Source organism: Phocoena sinus, chromosome 5, assembly GCF_008692025.1.
Source record: "Phocoena sinus isolate mPhoSin1 chromosome 5, mPhoSin1.pri, whole genome shotgun sequence".
NCBI classification, from domain to species: Eukaryota; Metazoa; Chordata; class Mammalia; order Artiodactyla; family Phocoenidae; genus Phocoena; species Phocoena sinus.
In genome coordinates, this window is record NC_045767.1 from 62,396,921 (window position 1) to 62,421,519 (window position 24,599).

General features: G+C 36.2%; 1 protein-coding gene across 1 annotated transcript in view; it reads right to left on the reverse strand.

The window, feature by feature from the left end:
* The window catches only part of ARAP2 (ArfGAP with RhoGAP domain, ankyrin repeat and PH domain 2), a 188,765-nt gene that overhangs the window by 149,141 nt on the left and 15,025 nt on the right, over positions 1-24,599 (reverse strand). Inside the window, 4 exon segments of the mRNA XM_032633599.1 lie at positions 7,154-7,507; positions 8,972-9,057; positions 9,786-9,862; positions 10,950-11,008. Coding sequence (XP_032489490.1) covers positions 7,154-7,507; positions 8,972-9,057; positions 9,786-9,862; positions 10,950-11,008 — 576 coding nt within the window.

The window sequence follows — 24,599 nt, forward strand, 5'->3', positions numbered from 1 at the left end:
ACATAGATATTAAGAGTATAAAACTAAATACAGATATAACGTAGACATTTTATATGGCTACTTTAAAAGAATGATTAGATGGGAACTGTGTCTATGCAGGGGGGACAGTGGGTGAAAATGAATAAATATTATATTCCATGGTAGTGCCTCAACAGCTAATTACTAACACTGAAGAGTCAGAAAGAAACAGTATGAAAAAATTATTAAGATAAACAAAGTAACTCACAGAATGGGAGAAAATATTTGCAAATGAAACAACAAACAAAGGATTACTCTCCAAAACATACAAACAGCTCATGGAACTCAATATCAAAAAAACAACCCAATTAAAAAATGGGCAGAAGTCCTAAATAGACATTTTACCAAGGAAGACATACAAATGGCCAAGAGGCACATGAAAAGATGCTCAACATCACTAATTATTGGAGAAATGCAAATCAAAACTACAATGAGGTATCACCTCACACCAGTCAGAATGGCCATTATCAAAAAATCTAGAAACAATAAATGCTGGAAAGGGTGTGGTGAAAAGCAAACCCTCCTGCACTGTTGGTGGGAATGTAAATTGATACAACCGCTATGGAGGACAGTATGGAGGTTCCTTAAAAAACTAAAAATAGAATTACCATACAACCCAGCAATCCCACTACTGGGCATATACCCTGAGAAAACCATAATTCAAAAAGAGTCATGTACCACAATGTTCACTGCAGCACTATTTACAATAGCCAGGACGTGGAAGCAACCTAAATGCCCATCGACAGATGAATGGATAAAGAAGATGTGGCACATATATACAATGAAATATTACTCAGCCATAAAAAGAAACAAAATTGAGTTATTTGTAGTGAGGTGGATGAACCTAGAGCCTGTCACACAGAGTGAAGTAAGTCAGAAAGAGAAAAACAAATACCGTATGCTAACGCATATATATGGAATCTAAAAAAAAAAAAAAAAAGGTACTGATGAACCTAGTGGCTGGGCAGGAATAAAGATGTAGACATAGAGAATGGATTTGAGAACACAGGTGGGAGGGGGAAGCTGGGGCAAAGTGAAAGTAGCATCAACATATATACACTACCAAATGTAAAATAGTTGGCTGGTGGGAAGGAGCAGCACAGGACAGGGAGATCAGCTTGGTGCTTTGTGATGACCTAGAGGGGTGGGATAGAGAGGGTGGGAAGGAGGCTCAAGAGGGAGGGGATATGGGGACATGTGTATGCATATGGCTGATTCACTTTGGTGTACAACAGAAACTAACACAGCATTGTGAAGCCATTATACTCCAATAAAGATGTATTACAAAAAAAAAAGATAAACAAAGTAAGTACCAAAAGAAACTACTAAAGAAAGTAGAAAGTGGCTGCCTCTTGTGATAAAGTGGGAGAAGAGGAAAACTGCTTTTTTCCTCCAGTTTTATTGAGATATAATTGACATACCACACCATATAAGTTTAAGGTGCACAGCATAATGATCTGACACATACATCATGAAATGATTATCACAGTAAGTTTAGTGAACATCCATCATCTCATACAAATGCAACATTAAATATTAAAAAAAATCTCCTTGCGATGGGAACTCTTAGGTTTTACTCTTTCATATAGAACATGCAGCAGTGTTCATTATATCTATCATGTTATATATTACAAGTACTTATTTATCTTATAAACTGGAAGTTTGGACCTTTTGACTGTCTTTATCCAACTTCCCCTCTCCCCAGCTATTTTTTCTAAATAAGCCATACAGAACTTTCAGACGCTTTAAACCATGTGCTTTTATAACCACTAAAAAACTTAATTTTGAAGGTTTAATGTGAACATATGATTTCTTTACCTTATAGTTACCAAGGTAAGAACTGACTAGAACTTACTTTTGGTAACATTATCAAAGGTCACCTGAAATGAAATGATGCTCTTCTGAAAAGAAAGCAAGCTGAGGTTTACTGAGCCCTGCTTAAGGGGCTCTGTAGTCAGACCCAATGTTAACCTACTTTTCCAACTGATCCCACAGAGGAAGCCTTGACCTTACACTTTTATGTGTGGGAAACAGCAGTTCTGAGACATTGAGTCACACGGCAAATGAGCGATAGCTTGACAATTCTAATTTCTGCCTGATTCCAACACCCTCATTCACTTCTCTGCAGCTAGACTGACTGAAATTAGCCATGTTATTTTAATAAACACTAAAAGTAAGAATTTTCTCCTCAAATTACAAATAAAATATGGAAGCCTTTTATTTGCTTGGCATGGTCTTCACAAGTTATGTGTGATTTTAGAGAAAAGGCCAACTAGTTCACCAGTATAAAAAGATACTTTTTATCAGAGATTTAAGATTCAACTTTAAGTTCAACACACTGATTGATATAGAAAACCCTGGTCAGATAGAGAGACTTGTCAACTTTCCACTACAACTGCTTTTCACTGAAAGGCTGGCTGCAGGACAGCACTCCCAGGAGGCTTGAGGCCCTCACACACTTATGGAGCAGGTGGAAAACTGCTCCACTAAAGCAGCCTTGGAGATTCTGGGCACAGGCTGGAAAGTCAGCCACTGACAAAGGAACCGACAGTATAAGTTCTGATCTCCCTCCAAGTCATGGGTGGCTTCTAAGTGATCTCTCAATCACTGTTTGGAATTCGACCCCTGTTTTGGTATTTGATCACTGGCTTTTTCATTTTCCCTAGTTCTGTGTTCAACCTGGACATGTAATTCTCTGGCAGTTTCTCCCTCCTGGTCCTAGAGCCTAACTTGTGTCTTCCATAAAATAACCTCAGCTAACCCCTCTATTTATCTCATAGACCTCAGGCCATCCAGATATCACTGACATCAGTGCCTTTTCACTCCCTCTAGCCTGCAAAGTATTTCATCTAAAAACGCCAGTTGAAACGGTATCCACTTTCCGAAGGTCAGTCGAGCTGCTATTTCTCCTCCTTAGAAGATCTCTGAGGAAATGTTTTCTCAACCCCTCTGTAACCTCATGATTCTGTATTTTGTGGACCTTTCTGTACCAATTATTATACGTTATCTTTCAAATTTATTTTTATTTGTATTTTTTTCTGCCCAAAGTGGAAGATACAAAAAAGGCCAGGAACACATCCTGCTTATCCTTGTATTCGTCCAGAAATTCTTGAGCATATTATATACGCAAATTTCTGAGTTAACCTTGCAATGTTCAGCTCCTGCTGTCCCGGACTGACATTACCACACAATGCTTCTCTATGGTTAAAAACATTAATTTTTTAAAAGAGGAATTTAGCTGAGTAAGAAAAAATGTTCTAAAACATCTTGTCAAGTAAAAATATGAATTCTTCAAGATATATTGCGGTTTTTATAACTATGCTCAGTGCGTGATACCAAACCCACAAACATCTTTAGAAAACAGCAGGTTAAAAAGTCAAAAGCGTTTCCTAGTTGCAGATATTCTTGGATATTTCAATACCTGGTTCTCCTAGAAGGGGTGTGGCACATTCAACCATATTCTCTTTGATTTACAGAAACTCACAGGATTCTTCCTCTGAGTTGCACATTCAGGAAATTCTGGAATAAATTCTATCCAGTCTTCCATATTTGCATCTACTCAGACTTGCTGAAAAGCTTGAGCGTATTAGTTGCAGATAGGAAAGGGGAAGGAAAGAGACTTGTTTTTTTATCTTCAAAACCCAGTGAGGTTTTTTTAACGCAAGACCATTTATGAAGTTTCTCATCTGCCTCACCTGTTTGAAACACTAACAACAAACCCAAGTTCAACATTTTATCAAGTTTTTTCCATACAATTTTTTAAACCAACAGTGTAAGGCTATATTATAATTAGATCATTCGAATAGTTAAATAAATGTTCATACTTTAAGCTCAGCTGGAAATGTTTCCATATTTCTCTAGTTGCATGGTGTTATACAATTATTTTCTTACTAAATATTGGGCAGTTTTCACATACTGTGCATGGATTCAGAACTGGCATTTCCATTTCAAAGCAAACAGACACTCAGTAATATGAAATAAATCCAGATTATGAATTTTATTACTTTGTTTAATGTCACTCATGACTGAGGACAGTTTCCAACACTATTTGGAGAAGGATAACCAAGTATGGCTTTTTTTTTTTTTTTTTTTTTTGTGGCGTATCTTGTGGGATCTTAGTTCCCTGACCAGGGATTGAACCCGAGCCCACAGCAGTGAGAGCACAGAGTCCTAAATACTGGACAGAGCAGGGAATTCCCACTATTTGTTCTTAAACTGTGTTTTGACAACACATGTCCTCACATACAGAAAACAGCAGGTTAAAAAGTCAAAAGGGTTTCCTATATGTCTATAGGGGGAAATAGAATTTAAATAAATGCACTGAGAGTTCACTGCTCTGTTAATGTACACCAGCACTATCAACGGCACCAGCAGATTTCCAACCAATACAGTGTTTGGAGTTTAGTTTTTACTACAAGATCCCTATAAATTAAAAAATAGCTGTTTTAGAAAGATTGAAAGAAAAAACGATGTCTAATACTAGTTTGTTTTTACTAATTCATTCAACAACAAACACTAAGAATATCTACCACTTGCTAGGCAATCTTCTAGTTGCTGAGGATACCACAGTAAACAAAAACCAATATAGATGACTGTCCCCATGGAGCATATATGCAACAAATAAATCATCAAGTGTATAAGCTATGAGAAAAATAATTAAGGGAGTGATGGGGTGGTGAGGGAGGGGCAGTGATAATATTAACTTTGGTGTTCAGGGATTCGTGCAAAGGAGACTTTAGAGCAAGAACTTGAGGGAAGTAAGGTACAAGTCATGCTGCTCTCTGGGTACGAGCATTCAGGGCAGAAAGAAGAACAAGTTCAAAGGTACTCGAAGAGAGATCCTGCTTCTTATTATGTCTAGATTTGATAGAATAATAAAGTAGTTTCCTTGTTCCGTAATCTATCAGGTTATAATTTTCGATGTGGGGCCCAAAGGAGACGGAGGAAGCTGGTATAAGATTTCAGCTAACCCTCAAATCTGTTTTATGCTACTATGGCCCACAAGCCAAACCTGGGCCATTAAATGTGTTTCTAAATAAAGTTTTATGGAAACACAGCCTCATTCATCAGTTTACACATTCTCTGTGGCTGCTTTCATGCTACAACTGCAGAGTTGCTGAGCGCCCACAGACACCATATGGCTGTAAAGATTAAAGTATTTATTATCGGACCCTTTACAGAAAAAGTGTACTAATACTTTCTCTGTGGAATTCAGAATGCCATCAAAATCAGTGCTACCTGCACCAAAGAGACATGCGACCATGAGTTAAACAAAGCTCAGTAACCTCTGCATAAGGAATGGGTAGGCATTATTTTGTCTAATTAATGAGCATCTTAAACACCCTCACCATAGCCTACAGAGTCTAACTAGAAAAAGGAAAAATGGAGATTCCACTTGTGGTCTAATAAATACATGCTTCTTGGCCAGTTACACATATTTCTTTTAAGTCATAGCAATATAATCATGGAGAAGAGCTTTTTAATTTCTTGGTGATATAACAAGCTCCTTTGTTTACTTTCCTAGCTGCATCCTGGTAACCTGGAAAAAGACTCTGAAGTCAGAAAACTCAATTATTTTCTCTAAAATGGAAAAATAAAAATCTCAAAAAATTACAGCCTCTAACCTTAGGCAGGTTCAGAATAGAAAGGATGGAAAGTCAGAGTTCTGATAAAAAGAGAGAGAAAATGTTCTAACTATCCCAGAGGTGGCCAGTAATGGTGAAGCTTTCTCAGTGTGCCTGCAACATAAACATACTAACCTAACTCCATCAAGATCGAGGTACCACCCACCAGAGATCATTCAAGAAACCACAGCTGCTAGGGGCTCGGTATGCAGAATCTGCTAAATCTTCCAGTGATACTTTGAGAGAGCACTGGGATCTCCCTAATCATTTAAATTCTACAGAAATGAAAGACCTGAGCCTATTCCCGCTCAATGTTTCATTCCACCAGTGTGTATATTTGAGTAATGACTCATACCGGTGCAATTTGACTATGCATTTACCAATAATACCGATGACTGATGAAAAGCAGACACAGTTAACTACTTTGTCATCCTAATGGAACCAGAAAGGAGTGAGACAAAATATGTGATGCTAAGAAGTTCTCTGCTTCAGTTTAGTCAACACCTAATTTGCTAAAGGGATGCAATCCTATAAAGTATTAATCATGTAATTACTAACCACAAAAGGGTTCAGCTTTTTTTTTTCGATTTCTTAAGAAATATCATTCCTTCTCCCACTAGTCAACTGATGCTTCTTCTAGCAATTTTTTTGCTAATAAAATTTATTTTAGGAGAAAACAAGGCTTTCTAGAAATGATACACCTTTTCAGGGGAAGAGTAGAGAAAACCAGCACAACATAGGGACTCACCACAACAACTACTTAAACAGAAGAGATTTAATCCCTAAATAATTTAATAATTCATGAGGAACATTTCCAGTAAATATTTCAAAAGGACATTCAAAATTCAGGATGTCAGAAAATAATTCTAATTAAACATAATCCCTCCCCAAAGACTTCTCAGTACTGCAAAATGCTTAAGGACAGAAGTTTCTTTGTCAACAACTGAAATGATAAATCTGCTTTTAAAGTATAATATTCAAGGGACTCTGACCTTTTGTGCAACATTCACAACTCAAAACAATATATCAATAGCAGTGAAGCCTAAAATGTAACAGTGACATACTTTCCCCTAACTACAATAAGCCTTGTATTCCCAAACAGAACGCTGTTATAATGGGAGCGAAGAGCGAAGGCCAAACAGTGTGGGCTGAGCAATACAAACTCAATCGCTGTTGTTTTTCTTTGCTACAAATTGAGATACAGGATAGTGCATTTTGGTGCAAAGTTAGAAACTAACATTAAGGATCTAGATGTGAAATCAAACTTCCAGTTTTAATTTGCTATGCAGAACCTTAACCCAGAATTCCATACAGCACATGGCCCATGCCCCACATTATATCTAAAGAACAGCATTTGCAAAAGTGTATTGAAAGTCCCTACAAACTGTCTCTGTATGCGTGGGGGGTGGGGAGGAGCAACAGCAACCTAGCAGGTTTAGAAATGGATACGCTTGAATTTTTAAAAATATGCCACTTAGGAAAAAAAAAAACAAAAAAGAATAAATACATACCCTTGGGGACAGAGTTTGTCAAGCCATCCTGATTTAACCTTTCTTGCAGATGATCCATAAAAACAGGCATAGGGAGATATTACATTTGAGGAAATGATTGATGAATCAGCCTTTCCACTTGTTGAGCTTAGTGGATAACTGTGCCTATTAACAGGGACCAAATTCGCTGCTTTTTGAGTCCTAGATTTATATGGCTTTGAATGTTTTCTTCTTAAACTGTGAAAGCATTCTTCTACTGTTGAATATTCTGATTCCGAAGCAGAGTCTATAGGAAGATTGTTTTTGTCCTCTCGAGGTATCCAAATATCTTCTACTTTGTCTTCACTTACGTTCTGCATCCTGTTATCATATATGCTAAATGAAAAAACAATGGTTTTAATATTTCCCACAGCTCTATGTGACTTAAGCCATTGGTTACTTTTCCTATTTATAAACAACCAATCACAGAAATTTAAGGCCAGGAAAAATGGTGGAGTTCAATTAACACATCTGATAATTTTTAAAACTTCCTGAAAAATAGAAATCTCTCATTATACTAACACATATTTGAATACTACTAGAAGTAGTGTATTTTTTCTTATGTATCATTTAATCTGACCTGTTTATTTTGGGGGTTGGGTGTGAGTGGTGAGGATGGAGACTGCCATATTCTCTGCATCACAATTTAAACGTCTTCACCAGCACCAGTAAGTGGCCAGCCACTTAATGGGCCAGATCATGAACCACTGCCTCGTGGAGAGAGGTACTAGAGATCTTATTTCCACATGTTGCCCCTTCTCTGACTCTCCACTAATTGACTTCAAGGACCCTATGTTCCATCATAATGTCATAAAACAAAGAGTACGTCTGACTGGTGAGAACTTTAGGATTATTTTGCATCACTAATGAGAAAAAAACTGCACCACACTGCTAACTAGAAAACAAGAAAGGGCCAGGGTACATTCAGAAGGTAAAAGCTGTATAACATATAATATTTACTGGAACACATAGTTACTAAGTATATTCCTATAGATTTAAGGAATGACAAAACAGATTGGCTCAGCCATTTATGCATAATAAAACTCATTACAAAGAAGTTTTTGCTAATCAATGAAACAGATATGCCTAGGAGTCAAATTACATCTTTCTGGACGTGGTATTCTAAAAATCATTGCCACCTTAAAGGACTTAACTTGGCCCCTTCCACATTCTGCACTGTAGTAAGTTCATATCAAATGCCTACTGAAGATTCTCAATGATTTAGTCTCATCTTAAGGAAACCCTCAACAGTGTTAGCCTTGGAGAATAAAGGTTAAAATAGACAAATGTTAGGTAATGATGCACTACATCAAGTGCTAATAAAGCTGAGAGAAAAATAAAATTTAAGTTGGTACCTTACAAACTCTATTCAATCTCATGTGTGATCCAAATAACTGGATAATTTTCAAGCTGCTTGTCAATTCTGAACTTCTAATAAAAGGATACATTACATTTGTAAAAATTATGCACCTCACATAGTGACATTTTTGGCACTGTCCCTTTCTTCTTCATAGTAAGGTAACTTTCTATCTTTAAAGTGCAAACATGGTCACCACATATTTGCCACTTTGGGAAAGGGAGAATGGTTTCAATTAGGAAAAGACAAAAATAACGTGCTACAGACTATAGAATCGATTTACAGGCTCTAAATTCAATTACTGAAATGAGTGCTGTTGTCAAAAGAAAGGATTTGAACTTAAACTATTTTCTTAGAAATATAATATGAGCAAGAATTCAACACTGTATATTATATAACATTTTATTCAAAAGAATTAATCATCATCAATCATGTCCTCATACCTTGATTTGACAAAAAATGAGTTTCTTTCAGTTTCCCCTTTGAGTGTTTCTTCCTGGGTCCAAAATTCATTCTTTATGGATCTCTTCTATAAAAAAAAAATACACATTTTTCAGGGGAGCAATATTCTACAAAGATTCACAGTATCCGGGTTTAGTTTTATTAAACAAACGTCAATTGTTTAGATCAATTTTCAATAAAAACAATTTAATTAGGGTGACTATATTAAACAGTAGCCTTTTGATCCCTTTTTCAATATTTTATTTAAATCATTAATAACTCATCATTTCAACTAAGAAAAACAGAAGATGTTAAGAATAAAATTTATTTACTTTTACTTTCCCACTTACTTTTTGTCTTCCAACTTCTCTTTCATCATGACCAAGAAATAAAATAACAAAAGAGCACAAGTAGTGGAGAGGAAAGACTAAGTGATAAACTGAATAATTAAGATTTGTAAATAGTTAGAAGTCTGTCTATATTTGGGTATAAGGCAAAGTAAAATCTAGTAGCTTTTGTCAGTTTGCCTTTCCTTTTTACAGGGGTTTGTCTTATTCTTTTTTTTTAAAGTAACTTGTGGTAAATTTTGAAAACCCACTGATCTGTATTCCTAAAATCAAATTGAAATGTATTTCTGTGATATATTTTTAAAGATATAAATCTGCCATGATTTTACTAAGCAGGATTTCGCTGAATGGAAATTTCTTTTTCAATATAACACATTCTTCAAACAGCTTAAAGGAAAATGAAGAGGCATATATAGGCAGAAAAGCAAAGAATTGAATATGGAAAAAAATTAAAATGTACGGGACTAACCTTGGAATTTTCTAGTCTCTGGAAGAGAAAGGTCTCTCCATAAGGGAAAATGGAAGATGAATTCTCCTCATTCGTATCTTTTGGGGGAATTATAGGATGAGAATAGAAAGATGTGAATAATGTGAAATATTGTTTTAAAAAAGCATGTGTTTAATTATTTTATAGCAATATCACAACTTAAGCTTTATTCTCTGAGAGTCCAAAATTCTGCTCATAATTCTTACCCTCAAATCAACTCTAAGCATGATTTTCTCAATGTATACACCCCTCACTTCACAACCAAAACACATCACTGTTTCTCAAAGTGTGATGTGTCACATTTGTCCTTGCTAACCTATAGGATCCACGTTAATATAAGTAAGCACATTTCCCCATACAATGGAAATTGTCATGGTGTGTTTATAATGTTAATTCCTAAATAAGAGATTAGTTTTAATGGCAGAAAATTAATCTTAATTCTATTATAATTTTAAACAAATGATCATTAAAAGTTCACTAACATAACAGCTAGATGTTATAGCATTCAAAATGTCAGAATCCACTTAATATAATCCCTCTAATACCATAACTACTAATGCACCTGTAAGTAAATTCTTTCAAGAGAATTTCCACAATCCCTGAATTACATCGATCCACAAGAAAGAATTCTCAACACTTGCGTTTTCTGCTGTGGCAAATTTTTTTAAAGGTTCAGTAGTCAAGTGTTTGCTAACAGCATTGAGAAGAATGTTCCTGAACTTGTACACGCAGAATTTTCAAAAAGAAAGAAAAGCCTCTCTCAATGAGCAGCTGACCAGAGCAATGTCAGCCCTTTCCTGTTACCATGGCAAAATTACTTTCCATAAATCTACGCCCTGTAGTTCAGACTGTCAGAAACCACATAATTTGGTTAAATGCTTTCGACTGTGATTAATGATAAATGAAGCCTGGGTAAAAAAATCTTTTTACATTAGCATGTGCAAATTTCCAGGAGTCTGCTTATATATTACTGTCTTTCATTCACTCACCTTTAAAAGTGTCTGGAGTACTATGAACCCTGGCAGACAGTTATTCCCACTATTCCCTATTCCACAGGTGGGCTGCCTTCTTGATCATGATTTTAACACTTGTAAGAGTATCAAATGAGTACTAACTAATTTACAGACTTTAAAAGCTGAGACTCACTTTGTTGTGTCATAGATTTTCCAGTTGAGGTGGGAACATTTCTTCTCTCACGGAAATAGCTTAAGGCAAAGGGAAAAATAGATAAAATACGTAAAAATAGATGTTACCATCTTGAGTAAAGGAATAATTGTAGGCACATATATTCTTTTTGTTAGAAAAACCAATATTCAAAAATAAGTTTGATTTTAATGAACAAATACAATGGCCAAATTCCATAAATGTGTTTTTTTAAATAGCCTTAAAGGAAGAGATTTTATTGGATTTTACAAGTGTTTGCTTCTTATATTTATAATTCACAAAAGTAAAATGAACATATTTGCCCAAGTATTTATGATTTCTTTTGTCTTTAGCTTTACAATATTGAATAAAAAATCTGTCTGTCTCTAAGAGCATAATTTGAAAATACGTAAGACCTCTTCTCAAAGATCTCACAGCCTTGAGAGAGAAATACTACAGGTAGTTAATTAGAATACAACATAACAGCAATGCCAGAGGAAAACACTGTGGAAACAGAAGATAATGAATACCTACTACCATATGAAAGAGTTCTATTTTTCCATTTAAATATAAGAATCAGGACAGTGTCCTTAACTTCTCTTAAATATAAATATGCCCAAGTAACTATAGGAAAGACTATATATATGTGGTTGTAGTTATCTATTTATTGATATCTATATAAAAGAACAGAAACCAATGAAATAGAATATAAACAAAATTTAAAAATAATGGTAACCAAAAGCTGGTTCTTTGAAAAGATCAATAAAATTTATAACCCTCAGGGAAGGAAAATAAGAATGAGAGACAGAAGAGACAAATTACCAGTATCGGGAATGAAAGAGAGGACATCACTACAAATCCTACAAACATTAAAGGGATAATTACAGACTATTAAGAAAAACTTTATGCCAATAAATTCAACAATTTACATGAAATGGAAAAATTCCTTGAGATACAAATGATCAAATAGGACACAAGAATAGAAAATCTTAATATCCCTGTATCTATTAGAAAAATTGAATTCAGTAATTAATCACCTACCCACAAAAAGCTCCAGGCCCAAATACTGCAATGGTGAGCTCCACCAAACATTTAAGGAAGGAACAATACCAATTCTATGTAAACCTTTTCAGAAAATAGGGAAGGAAGGACTACTTCCTAGTTCATTCAGTAAGGCCAGTATTACTAATACACAACCAGTCAAAAACAAAACAACAGATAAATATTAGACAAATATTCCTTATAAATTTAACATGCAAAAATCGTTAACAAAATATTAGCAAATCAAATCCAACAATACATAAAAAGGATAATATATTATGACCAGGTGAGATTTACCAGAAGAAAGCAAAGTTGGTTTAACATGGAAAAATTAATATAATTCACCAAATTAAGAAAATAAAGGAGAAAAATCACATTCTCACAGCAATAGATTCAGAAAAACCAATTGACAAAATTCAAAATCCATTCATGACAAAAACTCTCAGCAAACTAGGAATAGAAAAAAACTTCCTCAACCTAATAAAGGGCATTTATGAAAAACCAACATCATAATCAAAGATTAAAGACTGAATCATTTTCCCTAAGACTGGAAATAAGGCAAGAAGGTGGGCGCTCACTAGTTATATACACATTAGTAGTCAGTGCAACAAACGAAAGAAATAAAAAAAATTCAGATTGGAAAGGAAGGCCTCTTATAAGCAGAAGTCTGTATCTAATCAACAGGAAATCCTTAAAAATCTACCTAAAAGCTTCTCAAACTGCTAAGTCAGTCAGTCTAGCAAGGTACCAGGATAGGGGGAAACATTTTTAAAAATCAATAGTATTTCTAAATACTAGCAATGAACAATTGGAAAAATTGTTTGAAAATATAACTTTTACAATAGCATAAAGAAACATGAAATACTAAGGGGTAAATTTATCAAAATATGGGCAGGATCTGCACACTGAAAATTCTAAAACATTGCTGAGAAAAATTAAAGAAGACCTAAATAAGTAGATATATTATGTTCATGGATTGGAAGACTCAATATCATTAAGATGTGAATTCTCCACATATTGATATACAGCATCAACATAATCCCAAACAAAATTCCAGTGATCTTTTTTATAGAAATTAACAAGGTGATGCTAAAATTTACATGCAAATAAGAACAATTTAGAATGGTCAGAACATTTAAAAGAAAGACAAAATTGGAAGATTTATAGTATATGATTTCAATATTTAGTCTAAAACTACAGCAATCAAATTTGTGTGGTATTGGTGAAAGGGCAGACATATAAATCAATGGAATTAAACAGAAGTCCACATATACTCCCACACATCTATGGTCCAGTGATTTTTGAAAAAATATGTCATGGCAATTCAATGGGGAAAGGATAGTCTTTTCAACAAGTGTTGCTGGAATAACTGGATAGCTCAATTTTAAAAAAGAAATGAATATCAACCATTACTTCATACCATACACAAAAATTAACTTGAAATGCAGTTTAGGCCTAAATGTTACTACTAAAACTCTAAACCTTCTGGAAACCAACAGAAGAAAAATTTTGCAACCTTTAAGTATGCAAAGATTTCTTAAATAAGATACAACACCCCCCAAAAAAAAGTTGGACCTTTATGCTGTCACATATTTCTGATAAATGACTTGTTTCTAAAATATAAAAAGAATACTTACAATCTATTAATAGGAATGATTCAATTTAAAAATAGACAAAAATTTAAATAGACACTTTATAAGAGGATACACAAATGTGATAATAAATACGGACTCATTAGAATGGATAAACTTAAGGCTGTAAATACCAAGTGTTAGACAGTATGTTGAATAAATAAAAGGTTTAAATACTGCCAGCAGGAACGCAAAAGGGTACATCCATTTTGGAACACTGCTTGACATTTTCTGATAAAGTTAATTTAAGCTCCCAGCTATTCAATCCTAGAAACTCAAAAGAATTGAAAACATATTTCCAGGGAAATAAAGTTTTCTGGTCTTTCTTCATAGCAGTTTTACCCTCAATAATCAACAACTTAAAACAAACTAAATGTACATCAACAGGTGAATGATAAACAAATAGTGGTATAAGGACCTAAGGGATTACTACCAAGCTTGGGGGTGGGAACTAATAAAAGGATACAAATTAATACTAAACATAATAATATGCATAACTCTCAAAATCATCATGCTCAGCGAAAGAAGCCTGGCACAAAGACGTATATCCTATATGATTCTATAAGGGAGCGTGGAAGACGGATGGACTGTAGAAGGACACTAAGAAATGCTTAGGGTTGATGGAACTGCCACTTCTTAATTGTGGTGATAATTTAATAGGTTTACACATCTTTCAAAACTCATCAAATTATAAGCTTTGAATTGGTACAGTTTATTATGCAAATATTATACCTCAAAGAGTTAAAAATGAATTTAGCAAAACTACTCTTCATAGGGTTGATACATAAAATATAAACTATATTGCCAAATATCAGCGAACAAAATGAAATATTAAAAGTGATACCATATGCAAAAGTATCAGAAAAATATAAAAACCCAGGATTAAATCTAACAAAAGATTTGTAAGAACTCACTCCTGAGAAACCATTCCTGAGGAAATTAAAGAAAATCTAATTAAATGGAGGAATATATGGAAGACTGAATACTGCAAAGATGTTAACACTGCCTATGTTTATTTGTAGAATCAATGTAATCCCAATCAAAAGAGTTACAGGGGTGGGTACCTAGGTGGAATTTAACAAGTTGATCTTTAAATTTATAAGAAAAAGCAAAAGACCAAGAATAACTAAGACACCTGAAGAAGAAAGTGAGAAGACTTGCTCTGCTAGGTATCAGGATTTATTTTTAAAGCTATGGTAATGAAGACACTACATTACTGATAGAAGGACAGATATATAGATTAGTGAAGTAGAATGGGCATAAAGGCACCCAATATTCATTTAAGTTAAAACAAAGATGTCAATCTTGAGCAATGAGCAAAGCATGTCTTTAATAAGAAGATGACTTGGATATCCACTTGGTATTAAAAAAAAAAAGTACTCCTACCTCAAACTATACCTAGAAATCAATTAAAGGTGGATTATAGGGGCTTCCCTGGTGGCGCAATGGTTGAGAGTCCGCCTGCCGATGCAGGGGACACGGGTTCGTGCCCCGGTCCGGGAAGATCCCACGTGCTGCAGAGCGGCTAGGCCCGTGAGCCATGGCTGCTGAGCCTGTGCATCCGGAGCCTGTGCTCTGCAACCGGAGAGGCCACAACAGTGAGAGGCCGGTGTACCGCAAAAAAAAAAAAAAAAAAAAAAAGGTGGATTATAAATCCCAACATGATAGGCCAAACAATAAAGCTAGAAGAATATAAAACAGAATATCTTCTGTGTCTTAAGATATGAAAAATTCTAACTCTAAAGGAAAGTAATGGTAAATCTGACTAAATTAAAGAACTTTCATTCATTAAAAGTCACCATCAAAGAATAAAAAAGCAGTATGTAGAAGAGGAAAATATATATTCGACAAAGGGCTCATACTCATGGTGCATCAATAACTCTTAAAAATCATTACAAAACACAGAAAATGCAATTCAAAACAACAACGCCCCTCCCTCAAAATGGGTAAATGACTCCAAAAGGTACCACATAAAAGAAGATAGAAACATGGTCAATGACCCATAAATGCGTTAAAAGGTGCTCGATTTCATTAGTCATCAGAAAATACAAATTAAAATCATAATGAAATATAACTACCCGCCCACCTGTATGGTTAAATTTTTTTAAATAACGAAATTCTGTTGAGGCTATGAGACAAAAGAAATGCACTAGTTAACACTGCTAGTGTTAACATAAGTGAGCATAACCACTCAATGAAGAGAACCACTTTGCATTACCTACCAAAGTGCAAGATAAGCATATACTATGACAGCAACGCTACTCCTAAGTATATATTCAACAGACATACATGTAGATGAAAAGAAAAACCACCCAAATGTATGTCAACATAAAAAAGTTAAAGAAGCTGTGGGAGAATCACACAAAAGAATAACATTCAACAGACAAAACAACAAACTGACATGCAGCCACATGGATGCATCTCATAAACATCAGGTTGAATAAAAGATATCGGACACAAAACGTTACTTGCTGTATGATTCCATTTATATGAAATTCTAGAATAGGCAAAAGTAAGTCAGTGAGATCAGTGGTTCCCCAATGCAGGTGATAGGATAATTTACTGCCAATGTGCAAAGGCGATTTTTGAGGGATGATAGAAATGTTCTATATCTTGATTGTGGTCACATGGGTGTATATATTTGTCAAAACTCATCAACCTGTCTATTTAATATCAGTCTTTTTTCTTACATGTAAGTTAGATATAAATAAAGCTGGTTTACACAGGTGTGTACACATATATCATTTACATGTAAAATACTAGATGATGTGGAGAATGTGAACTATAACAGTAGAATGGATATCATGATATATCCATATGGGGAAATATTATACAGCAGTGAAAATGAACAGTCTACAAACATAGGTACCAACATAGATTAAGTTCAAAGTTAAGCAAAATGAAGTTAACTAAAAGATTTACTATATGGCTGCATTTTTAAAACCATAAGACAGTCAAAACTACAGTATAGAGAAGGGATTCAAGATGGCGGAAGAGTAAGACGTGGAGATCACCTTCCTCCCCACAGATACATCAGAAATACATCTACACGTGGAACAACCCCTACAGAGCATCCCCTGAACGCCAGCAGAAGACCTAAGACCTCCCAAAAGGCAAGAAACTCCCCACGTACCTGGGTAGGGCAAAAGAAAAAAGAAAAAACAGAGACAAAAGAATAGGGATGGCACCTGCACCAGTGGGAGGGAGCTGTGAAGGAGGAAAAGTTTCCACACACTAGGAAGCCCCTTCGCGGGCAGAGACTGCGAGTGGTGGAGGGGGGAGCTTCAGAGACATGGAGAAGAGCGCAGCAACAGGGGTGTAGAGGGCAAAGCGGGGAGATTCCCGCACAGAGGATCGGCGCTGACCAGCACTCACCAGCACGAGAGGCTTCTCTGCTCACCCCCCGGGACGGGCGGGAGTGGGGAGCTGAGGCTTGGGCTTCGGTTGGATGAGGACTGGGGTTGGCTGCATGAACAGAGCCTAAAGAGGGCTAGTGTGCAACAGCTAGCCGGGAGGGAGTCCAGGAAAAGGTCTGAAGCTGCCGAAGAGGCAAGACACTTTTTCTTGCCACTTTGTTTAGGGGTGCGCAAGGAGAGGGGATTAAGAGTGCTGCTTAAAGGAGCTCCAGAGATGGGCGCGAGCCGTGGCTATCAGCGCGGACCCCAGAGACGGGCATGAGACGCTAAGGCTGCTGTTGCAGCCACCAAAAAGCCTGTGTGCAAGCACAGGTCACTCTCCACATCTCCCTTCCTGGGAGCCTGTGCAGCCCGCCACTGCCAGGGTCCCGTGATCCAGGGACAACTTCCCCGGGAGAACACACGGTGTGCCTCAGGCTGCTGCAACGTCACGCAGGCCTCTGCCGCCACAGGCTTGCCCAGCATTCTGTACCCCTGCCTCCCCCTGGCCTGAGTGAGCCAGAGCCCCCGAATAGCTGCTCCTTTAACTCGGTCCTGTCTGAGTGAAGAACAGATGCCCTCAGGTGACCTACATGCAGAGGCGGGGCCAAATCCAAAGCTGAACCCCAGGAGCTGTGAGAACAAAGAAGGGAAAGGGAAATCTCTCCCAGCAGCCTCAGAAGCAGCGGAGTAAATCTCCACAATCAACTTGATGTACCCTGCATCTGTGGAATACCTAGATAGACAAGCAATCATCCCAAATCAAGGAGGTGGAACTTTGGGAGCAACAATATATATATATATATTTTTTTTTTCCCTTTTTATCTTTTTCTGAGTGTGTAGGTGTATGTTTCTGTATGTGATTTTGTCTGTATAGCTTTGCTTTTATTAGTTGTCCAAGGGTTCTTTCTGTCCGTTTTTTCTTTTTTTTAGTATAGATTTTAGTGCTTCTTATCATTGGTGGATTTGTTTTTAGGTTTGGTTGCTCTATTCTTTCCTTCTTTCTTTCTTTATTACTTTAAAATTTTTTTAATAATTATTTTTTATTTTAATACCATTATTTTATTTCATTAAATTTCATTTCATTTTATCTTTTTCTTTCTTTCTCTCTTTTTTCCCCCCTATTGTGCTGAGCCGTGTGGATAACAGGCTGTTGGTGCTTCAGCCAGGCATCAGGGCTATGCCTCTGAGGTGGGAGAGCCAATTTCAGGACATTGGTCCACCAGAGACCTCCCAGCTCCATGTAATATCAAATGGCAAAAATCTCCCAGAGAACTCCATCTCAACGCCACGACCCAGCTCCACTCAATGACCAGCAAGGTACAGTGCTGGACACCCTATGCCAAACAACTAGCAAGACAGGAACACAACCCCACCCATTAGCAGAGAGGCTGCGGAAAATCATAATAAGGTCACAGACACCCCAAAACACACTACCAGATGTGGACCTACCCAACAGAAAGAAAAGATCCAGCATCATCCACCAGAACACAGGCACTAGTCCCCTCCAGCAGGAAGCCTACACAAACCACTGAACCAGCCTTAGCCACTTGGGGCAGACACCAAAAGCAATGGGAACTATGAACCAGCAGCCTGCGTAAAGGAGACCTCAAATACAGTAAGTTAAGCACAATGAGAAGACACAGAAACACACAGCACATGAAGAAGCAAGGTAAAAACCCACCAGACCTAACAAATGAAGAGGGAATAGGCAGTCTATCTGAAAAAGAATTCGGAATAATGGTAGAAAAGATGATCTACAATCTTGGAAATAGAATGGAGAAAATACAAGAAATGTTTAACATCAACCTAGAAGAACTAAAGAGCAAACAAACAATGATGAACGACACAATAAGTGAAATTAAAAATTCTCTACAAAGGATCAGTAGCAGATTAACTGAGGCAGAAGAACGGATAAGTGACCTGGAAAATAAAATAGTGGAAATAAGTACTGTAGAGCAGAAAGAAAATATAATGAAAAGAATTGAGGACAGTCTCAGAGACTTCTGGGACAACATTAAATGCACCAACATTCGAAATATAGAGGTCCCAGAAGAAGAGAAAAAGAAAGGGACTGAGAAAATATTTGAAGAGATTATAGTTGAAAACTTCCCTAATATGGGAAAGGAAATAGTCAAGTCCAGGAAGCACAGAGAGTCCCATACAGGATAAATTCAATGAGAAATACACCAAGACACATATTGATCAAACTATCAAAAATTAAATACAAAGAAAAAATATTAAAAGCAGCAAGGGAAAACCAACAAATAACACATAAGGGAATCCCCATAAGGTTAACAGCTGATCTTTCAGCAAAAACTCTGCAAGACAGAAGGGAGTGGCAGGATATATTTAACGTGATGAAAGGGAAAAATCTACAACCAAGATTACTCTACCCAGCAAGGATCTCATTCAGATTTGTCGGAGAAATTAAAACCTTTACAGACAGGCAAAGCTAAGACAATTCAACACCACCAACTAGCTTTACAACAAATGCTAAAGGAACTTCTCTAGGGAGGAAACACAAGAGAAGGAAAAGAACTAAAATAACAAACCCAAAACAATTACGGAAATGGTAATAGGAACATACATATCGATAATTACCTTAAATGTAAATGGATTAAATGCTCCAACCAAAAGACATAGACTGGTTGAATGGAGACAAAAACAAGACCCATATATATGCTGTCAACAAGAAACCCACTTCAGACCCAGGGACACATACAGACCGAAAGTGAGGGTATGGAAAAAGATATTCCATGAAAATGGAAACAAACTGGAGTAGCACTTCTCACATCAGACAAAACAGACTATGAAACAAAGACTTTTACAAGAGACAAAGAAGGACACTATAATGATCAAGGGATCAATCCAAGAAGAAGATATAAGAATTGTAAATGTTTATGCACCTAACATAGGAGCACCTCAATACATAAGGCATATACTAACAGCGTTAAAAGGGGAAATCGACAGTAACACAATCATAGTAGGGGACTTTAACACCCCACTTTCACCAATGGACAGATCATCCAAAATGAAAATAAAAAAGGAAACACAAGCTTTAAATGATACATTAAACAAGATGGACTTAATTGCTATTTACAAGACATTCCATCCAAACACAACAGAATACATATTCTTCTCAAATGCTCATGAAACATTCTCCAGGATAGATCATATGTTAGGTCACAAATCAAGCCTTGGTAAATTTAAGAAAACTGAAATTGTTTCAAGTATCTTTTCCAACCACAACGTTATGAGACTAGATATCAATTAAAGGAAAAAATCTGTATAAAATACAAACACATGGAGGCTAAACAATACACTACTTAATAACCAAGAGATCACTGAAGAAATCAAAGAGAAAATCAAAAAATACCTAGAAACAAATGACAATGAAAACACGACGACCCAAAACATAAGGGATGCAGCAAAAGCAGTTCTAAGAGGGAAGTTTATAGCAATACCATCCTACCTTAAGAAACAAGAAACATCTCAAATAAACAGCCCAAACTTACAACAAATACAATTAGAGAAAGAAGAACAAAAAAACCCCAAAGTTAGCAGAAGGAAAGTAATCATAAAGATCAGATCAGAAATAAAAGGAAAAGAAATGAAGGAAACAATAGCAAAGATCAATAAAACTAAAAGATGGTTCTTTGAGAAGATAAATAAAACTGATAAACCATTAGTCAGACGCATCAAGAAAAAAAGGAAGACTCCAATCAACAGAATTAGAAATGAAAAAGGAGAAGCAACAACTGATACTGCAGAAATACAAAGGATCATGAGAGATTACTACAAGCAACTATATGCCAATAAAGTGGACAAATTTAAAGAAATGGACAAATTCTTAGAAACGCAAAACCTTCTGAGACTGAACCAGGAAGAAATAGAAAATATGAACAGACCAATCACAAGCACTGAAATTGAAACTGAGATTAAAAATCTTCCAATAGGGCTTCCCTGGTGGCGCAGTGGTTGAGAGTCCGCCTGCCGATACAGGGGACACGGGTTCGTGACCTGGTCTGGGAGGATCCCACATGCCGCGGAGCGGCTGGGCCTGTGAGCCATGGCCACTGAACCTGCACATCCGGAGCCTGTGCTCTGCAATGGGAGAGGCCACAACAGTGAGAGGCCCACGTACTCCAAAAAAAAAAAAAAAAAAAAAAAAAAAAAATCTTCCAATAAACAAAAGCCCAAGACCAGATGGCTTCAGAGGTGAATTCTATCAAACATTTAGAGAAGAGTTAACACCTATCCTTCACAAATTCTTCCAAAAGATAGCAGAGGGAAGAACACTCCCAAACTCATTCTACAAGGCCACCATCACCCTAATACCAAAACCAGACAAGGATGTCACAAAGAAAGAAAACTACAGGCCAGTATCACTGATGAACATAGATGCAAAAATCCTGAACAAAATACTAACAAACAGAATCCAACAGCACATTAAAAGGATCAGACACCATGATCAACTGGCATTTATCCCAGGAATGCAAGGATTCTTCAATATACTCAAATCAATGTGATACACCATATTAACAAATTGAAGGAGAAAACCCACATGATCATTTCAATCGTTGCAGAGAAAGCTTTCGACAAATTCAACACCCATCTATGATAAAAACCCTCCAGAAAGTAGGCATAGAGGGAACTTACCTCAACATAATAAAGGCCATATATGACAAACGCAGAGCCAACATCGTCCTCAATGGTGAAAAACTGAAACCAATTCCACTAAGATCAGGAAAAAGACAAGGTTGCCCATTCTCACCACTATTATTCAACACAGTTTTGGAAGTTTTAGCTGCAGCAATCAGAGAAGAAAAAGAAATAAAAGGAATCCAAATTGGCAAAGAAGAAGTAAAGCTGTCTCTGTTTGCAGATGACATGATACTATACACAGAGAATTCTAAAGATGCTACCAAAAAACTACTAGAGCTAATCAATGAATTTGGTAAAGCAGCAGGATACAAAATTAAGCACAGAAATCTCTTGCATTCCTATAAACTAATGATGAAAAATCTGAAAGTGAAATTAAGAAAACAATCCCATTTGCCATTGCAACAAAAAGAATAAAATATCTAGGAATGAACCTACCTAAGGAGACAAAAGACCTGTATGCAGAAAATTATAAGACACTGATGAAAGTAATTAAAAATGATACAAATAGATGGAGAGATAGACCATGTTCTTAGATTGGAAGAATCAACATTTTGAAAATGACTCTACTACCCAAAGCAATCTACATATTCAATGCAATCCCTATCAAACTACTACTGGCATTTTTCACAGAACTAGAACAAAAAAATTCACAGTTTGTATGGAAACACAAAAGACCCCGAACAGTCAAAGCAGTCTTGAGAAAGAGAAACGGAGCTGGAGGAATCAAGCTACCTGACTTCAGACTATACTACAGAACTACAGTAATCAAGACACTATGGTACCGGCACAAAAACAGAAATATAGATCAATGGAACAGGATAGAAAGCCCAGAGAGAAACCCAAGCAAATATGGTCACCTTATCTTTGATAATGGAGGCAAGAATATACAATGGAGAAAAGACAGCCTCTTCAATAAGTGGTGCTGGGAAAACTGGACAGTTACATGTAAAAGAATGAAATTAGAACACTTCCTAACACCATACACAAAAATAAACTCAAAATGGATTAAAGACCTAAATGTAAGGCCAGACACTATCAAACTCTTAGAGGAAAACATAGGCAGAACACCCTATGACATAAATCACAGCAAGATCCTTTTTGACCCACCTCCTAGAGAAATGGAAATAAAAATAAAAATAAACAAATGGGACCTTATGAAACTGAAAAGCTTTTGCACAGCCAAGGAAACCATAAACAAGACCAAAAGACAACCCTCAGAATGGGAGAAAATATTTGCAAATGAAGCAAATGACAAAGGATTAATCTCCAGAATTTACAAGCAGCTCATGCAGCTCAATAACAAAAAAACAAACAACCCAATCCAAAAATAGGCAGAAGACCTAAATAGACATTTCTCCAAAGAAGATATACAGATTGCCAAGAAACACATGAAAGCATGCTCAACATCATTAATCATTAGAGAAATGCAAATCAAAACTACAATGAGATATCATCTCACATCGGTCAGAATGGCCATCATCAAAAAATCTACAAACAATAAATGCTGAAGAGGGTGTGGAGAAAAGGGAAACCTCTTGCACTGTCGGTGGGAATGTAAATTGATACGGCCAATGTGGAGAACAGTATGGAGGTTCCTTAAAAAACTAAAAATAGAACTGCCATATGACCCAGCAATCCCACTACTGGGCATATACCCTGAGAAAACCATAATTTAAAAGAGTCATGTACCACAATCTTCATTGCAGCTCTATTTACAATAGCCAAGACATGGAAGCAACCTAAGTGTCCATCGACAGATGAATGGATAAAGAAGATGTGGCACATATATACAATGGAATATTACTCAGCCATAAAAAGAAACGAAATTGAGTTATTTGTAGTGAGGTGGATGGATCTAGAGTCTGTCATACAGAGTGAGGTAAGTCAGAAGGAGAAAAACAAATACCGAGATCAGCTTGGTGCTTTGCGAGCACCTAGAGGGGTGTGATAGGGAGGGTGGGAGGGAAGGAGATGCAAGAGATATGGGAACATATGTATATGTATAGTTGATTCACTTTGTTATAAAGCAGAAATTAACTCACCATTGTAAAGCAATTATACTCCAATAAAGATGCTAAAAAAAATAATGACAGTATATTGTTTGGGACATACTTAAGATGTAAAACTTTTTTAAAATGAGAGTAATCATCATTATTTAAAGTCAGGATAGAAGTTGTCTTTGGCTGGGGAGGGCACACAAGTTTACCAAAGGGTTGCAAAATAAGTCACCCTTTATTTGTGCATTATCTCCAGATTCTTGACACTGTCATATGGCTATAATCGTTTCCTCAAATTTGTATGTCACTGACACAAATACATATTAATAATCTGAACCGCTGAGTAGAGCAGCACTCAAATTTTCTACATCTTTGGTAACTTGTGCTAATAATATATATTGCTAATTCTTATTAAGCATTTACTATATGTCAGACACAGGTCTCAAAATTTTATAAATACACACACACTCATAATGTGTGTGTGTGTGTAGTCACAAACACCTGAAGAAGTAAGAACTGTCATTTATCTGCATTTTTTAAGAAGATTGTCACACAAAGCAGTTAACTTACTTTTCCACAGTCGTAAATAACTAACCTGGGAATCAAACTCAGGCAGTCTAGCTCCATAAGCCCTTTTCTAAGTCACCATGCTTAATAAAAAACTCAACATTAACTTACTAAAAAAAAAAAAGTAAATTAAAAAAGATTTTTGAATTATTTTAAGTACATCCATTAGTGGTATTTTTAAAGCATATTCTGTTGGTTTTACTTTTAGTCTGATAAATGTAAAGAAAAAAGTTTGCGATGATTTTTATTGATAGCTCTATTCAATATCCACCTGCAAGCAATTACCAAATCTATCAACCAAGCTCATTTGATCTACTGTAGATGAAAAGTAGGTCAATACAGGAAATAAGCTGT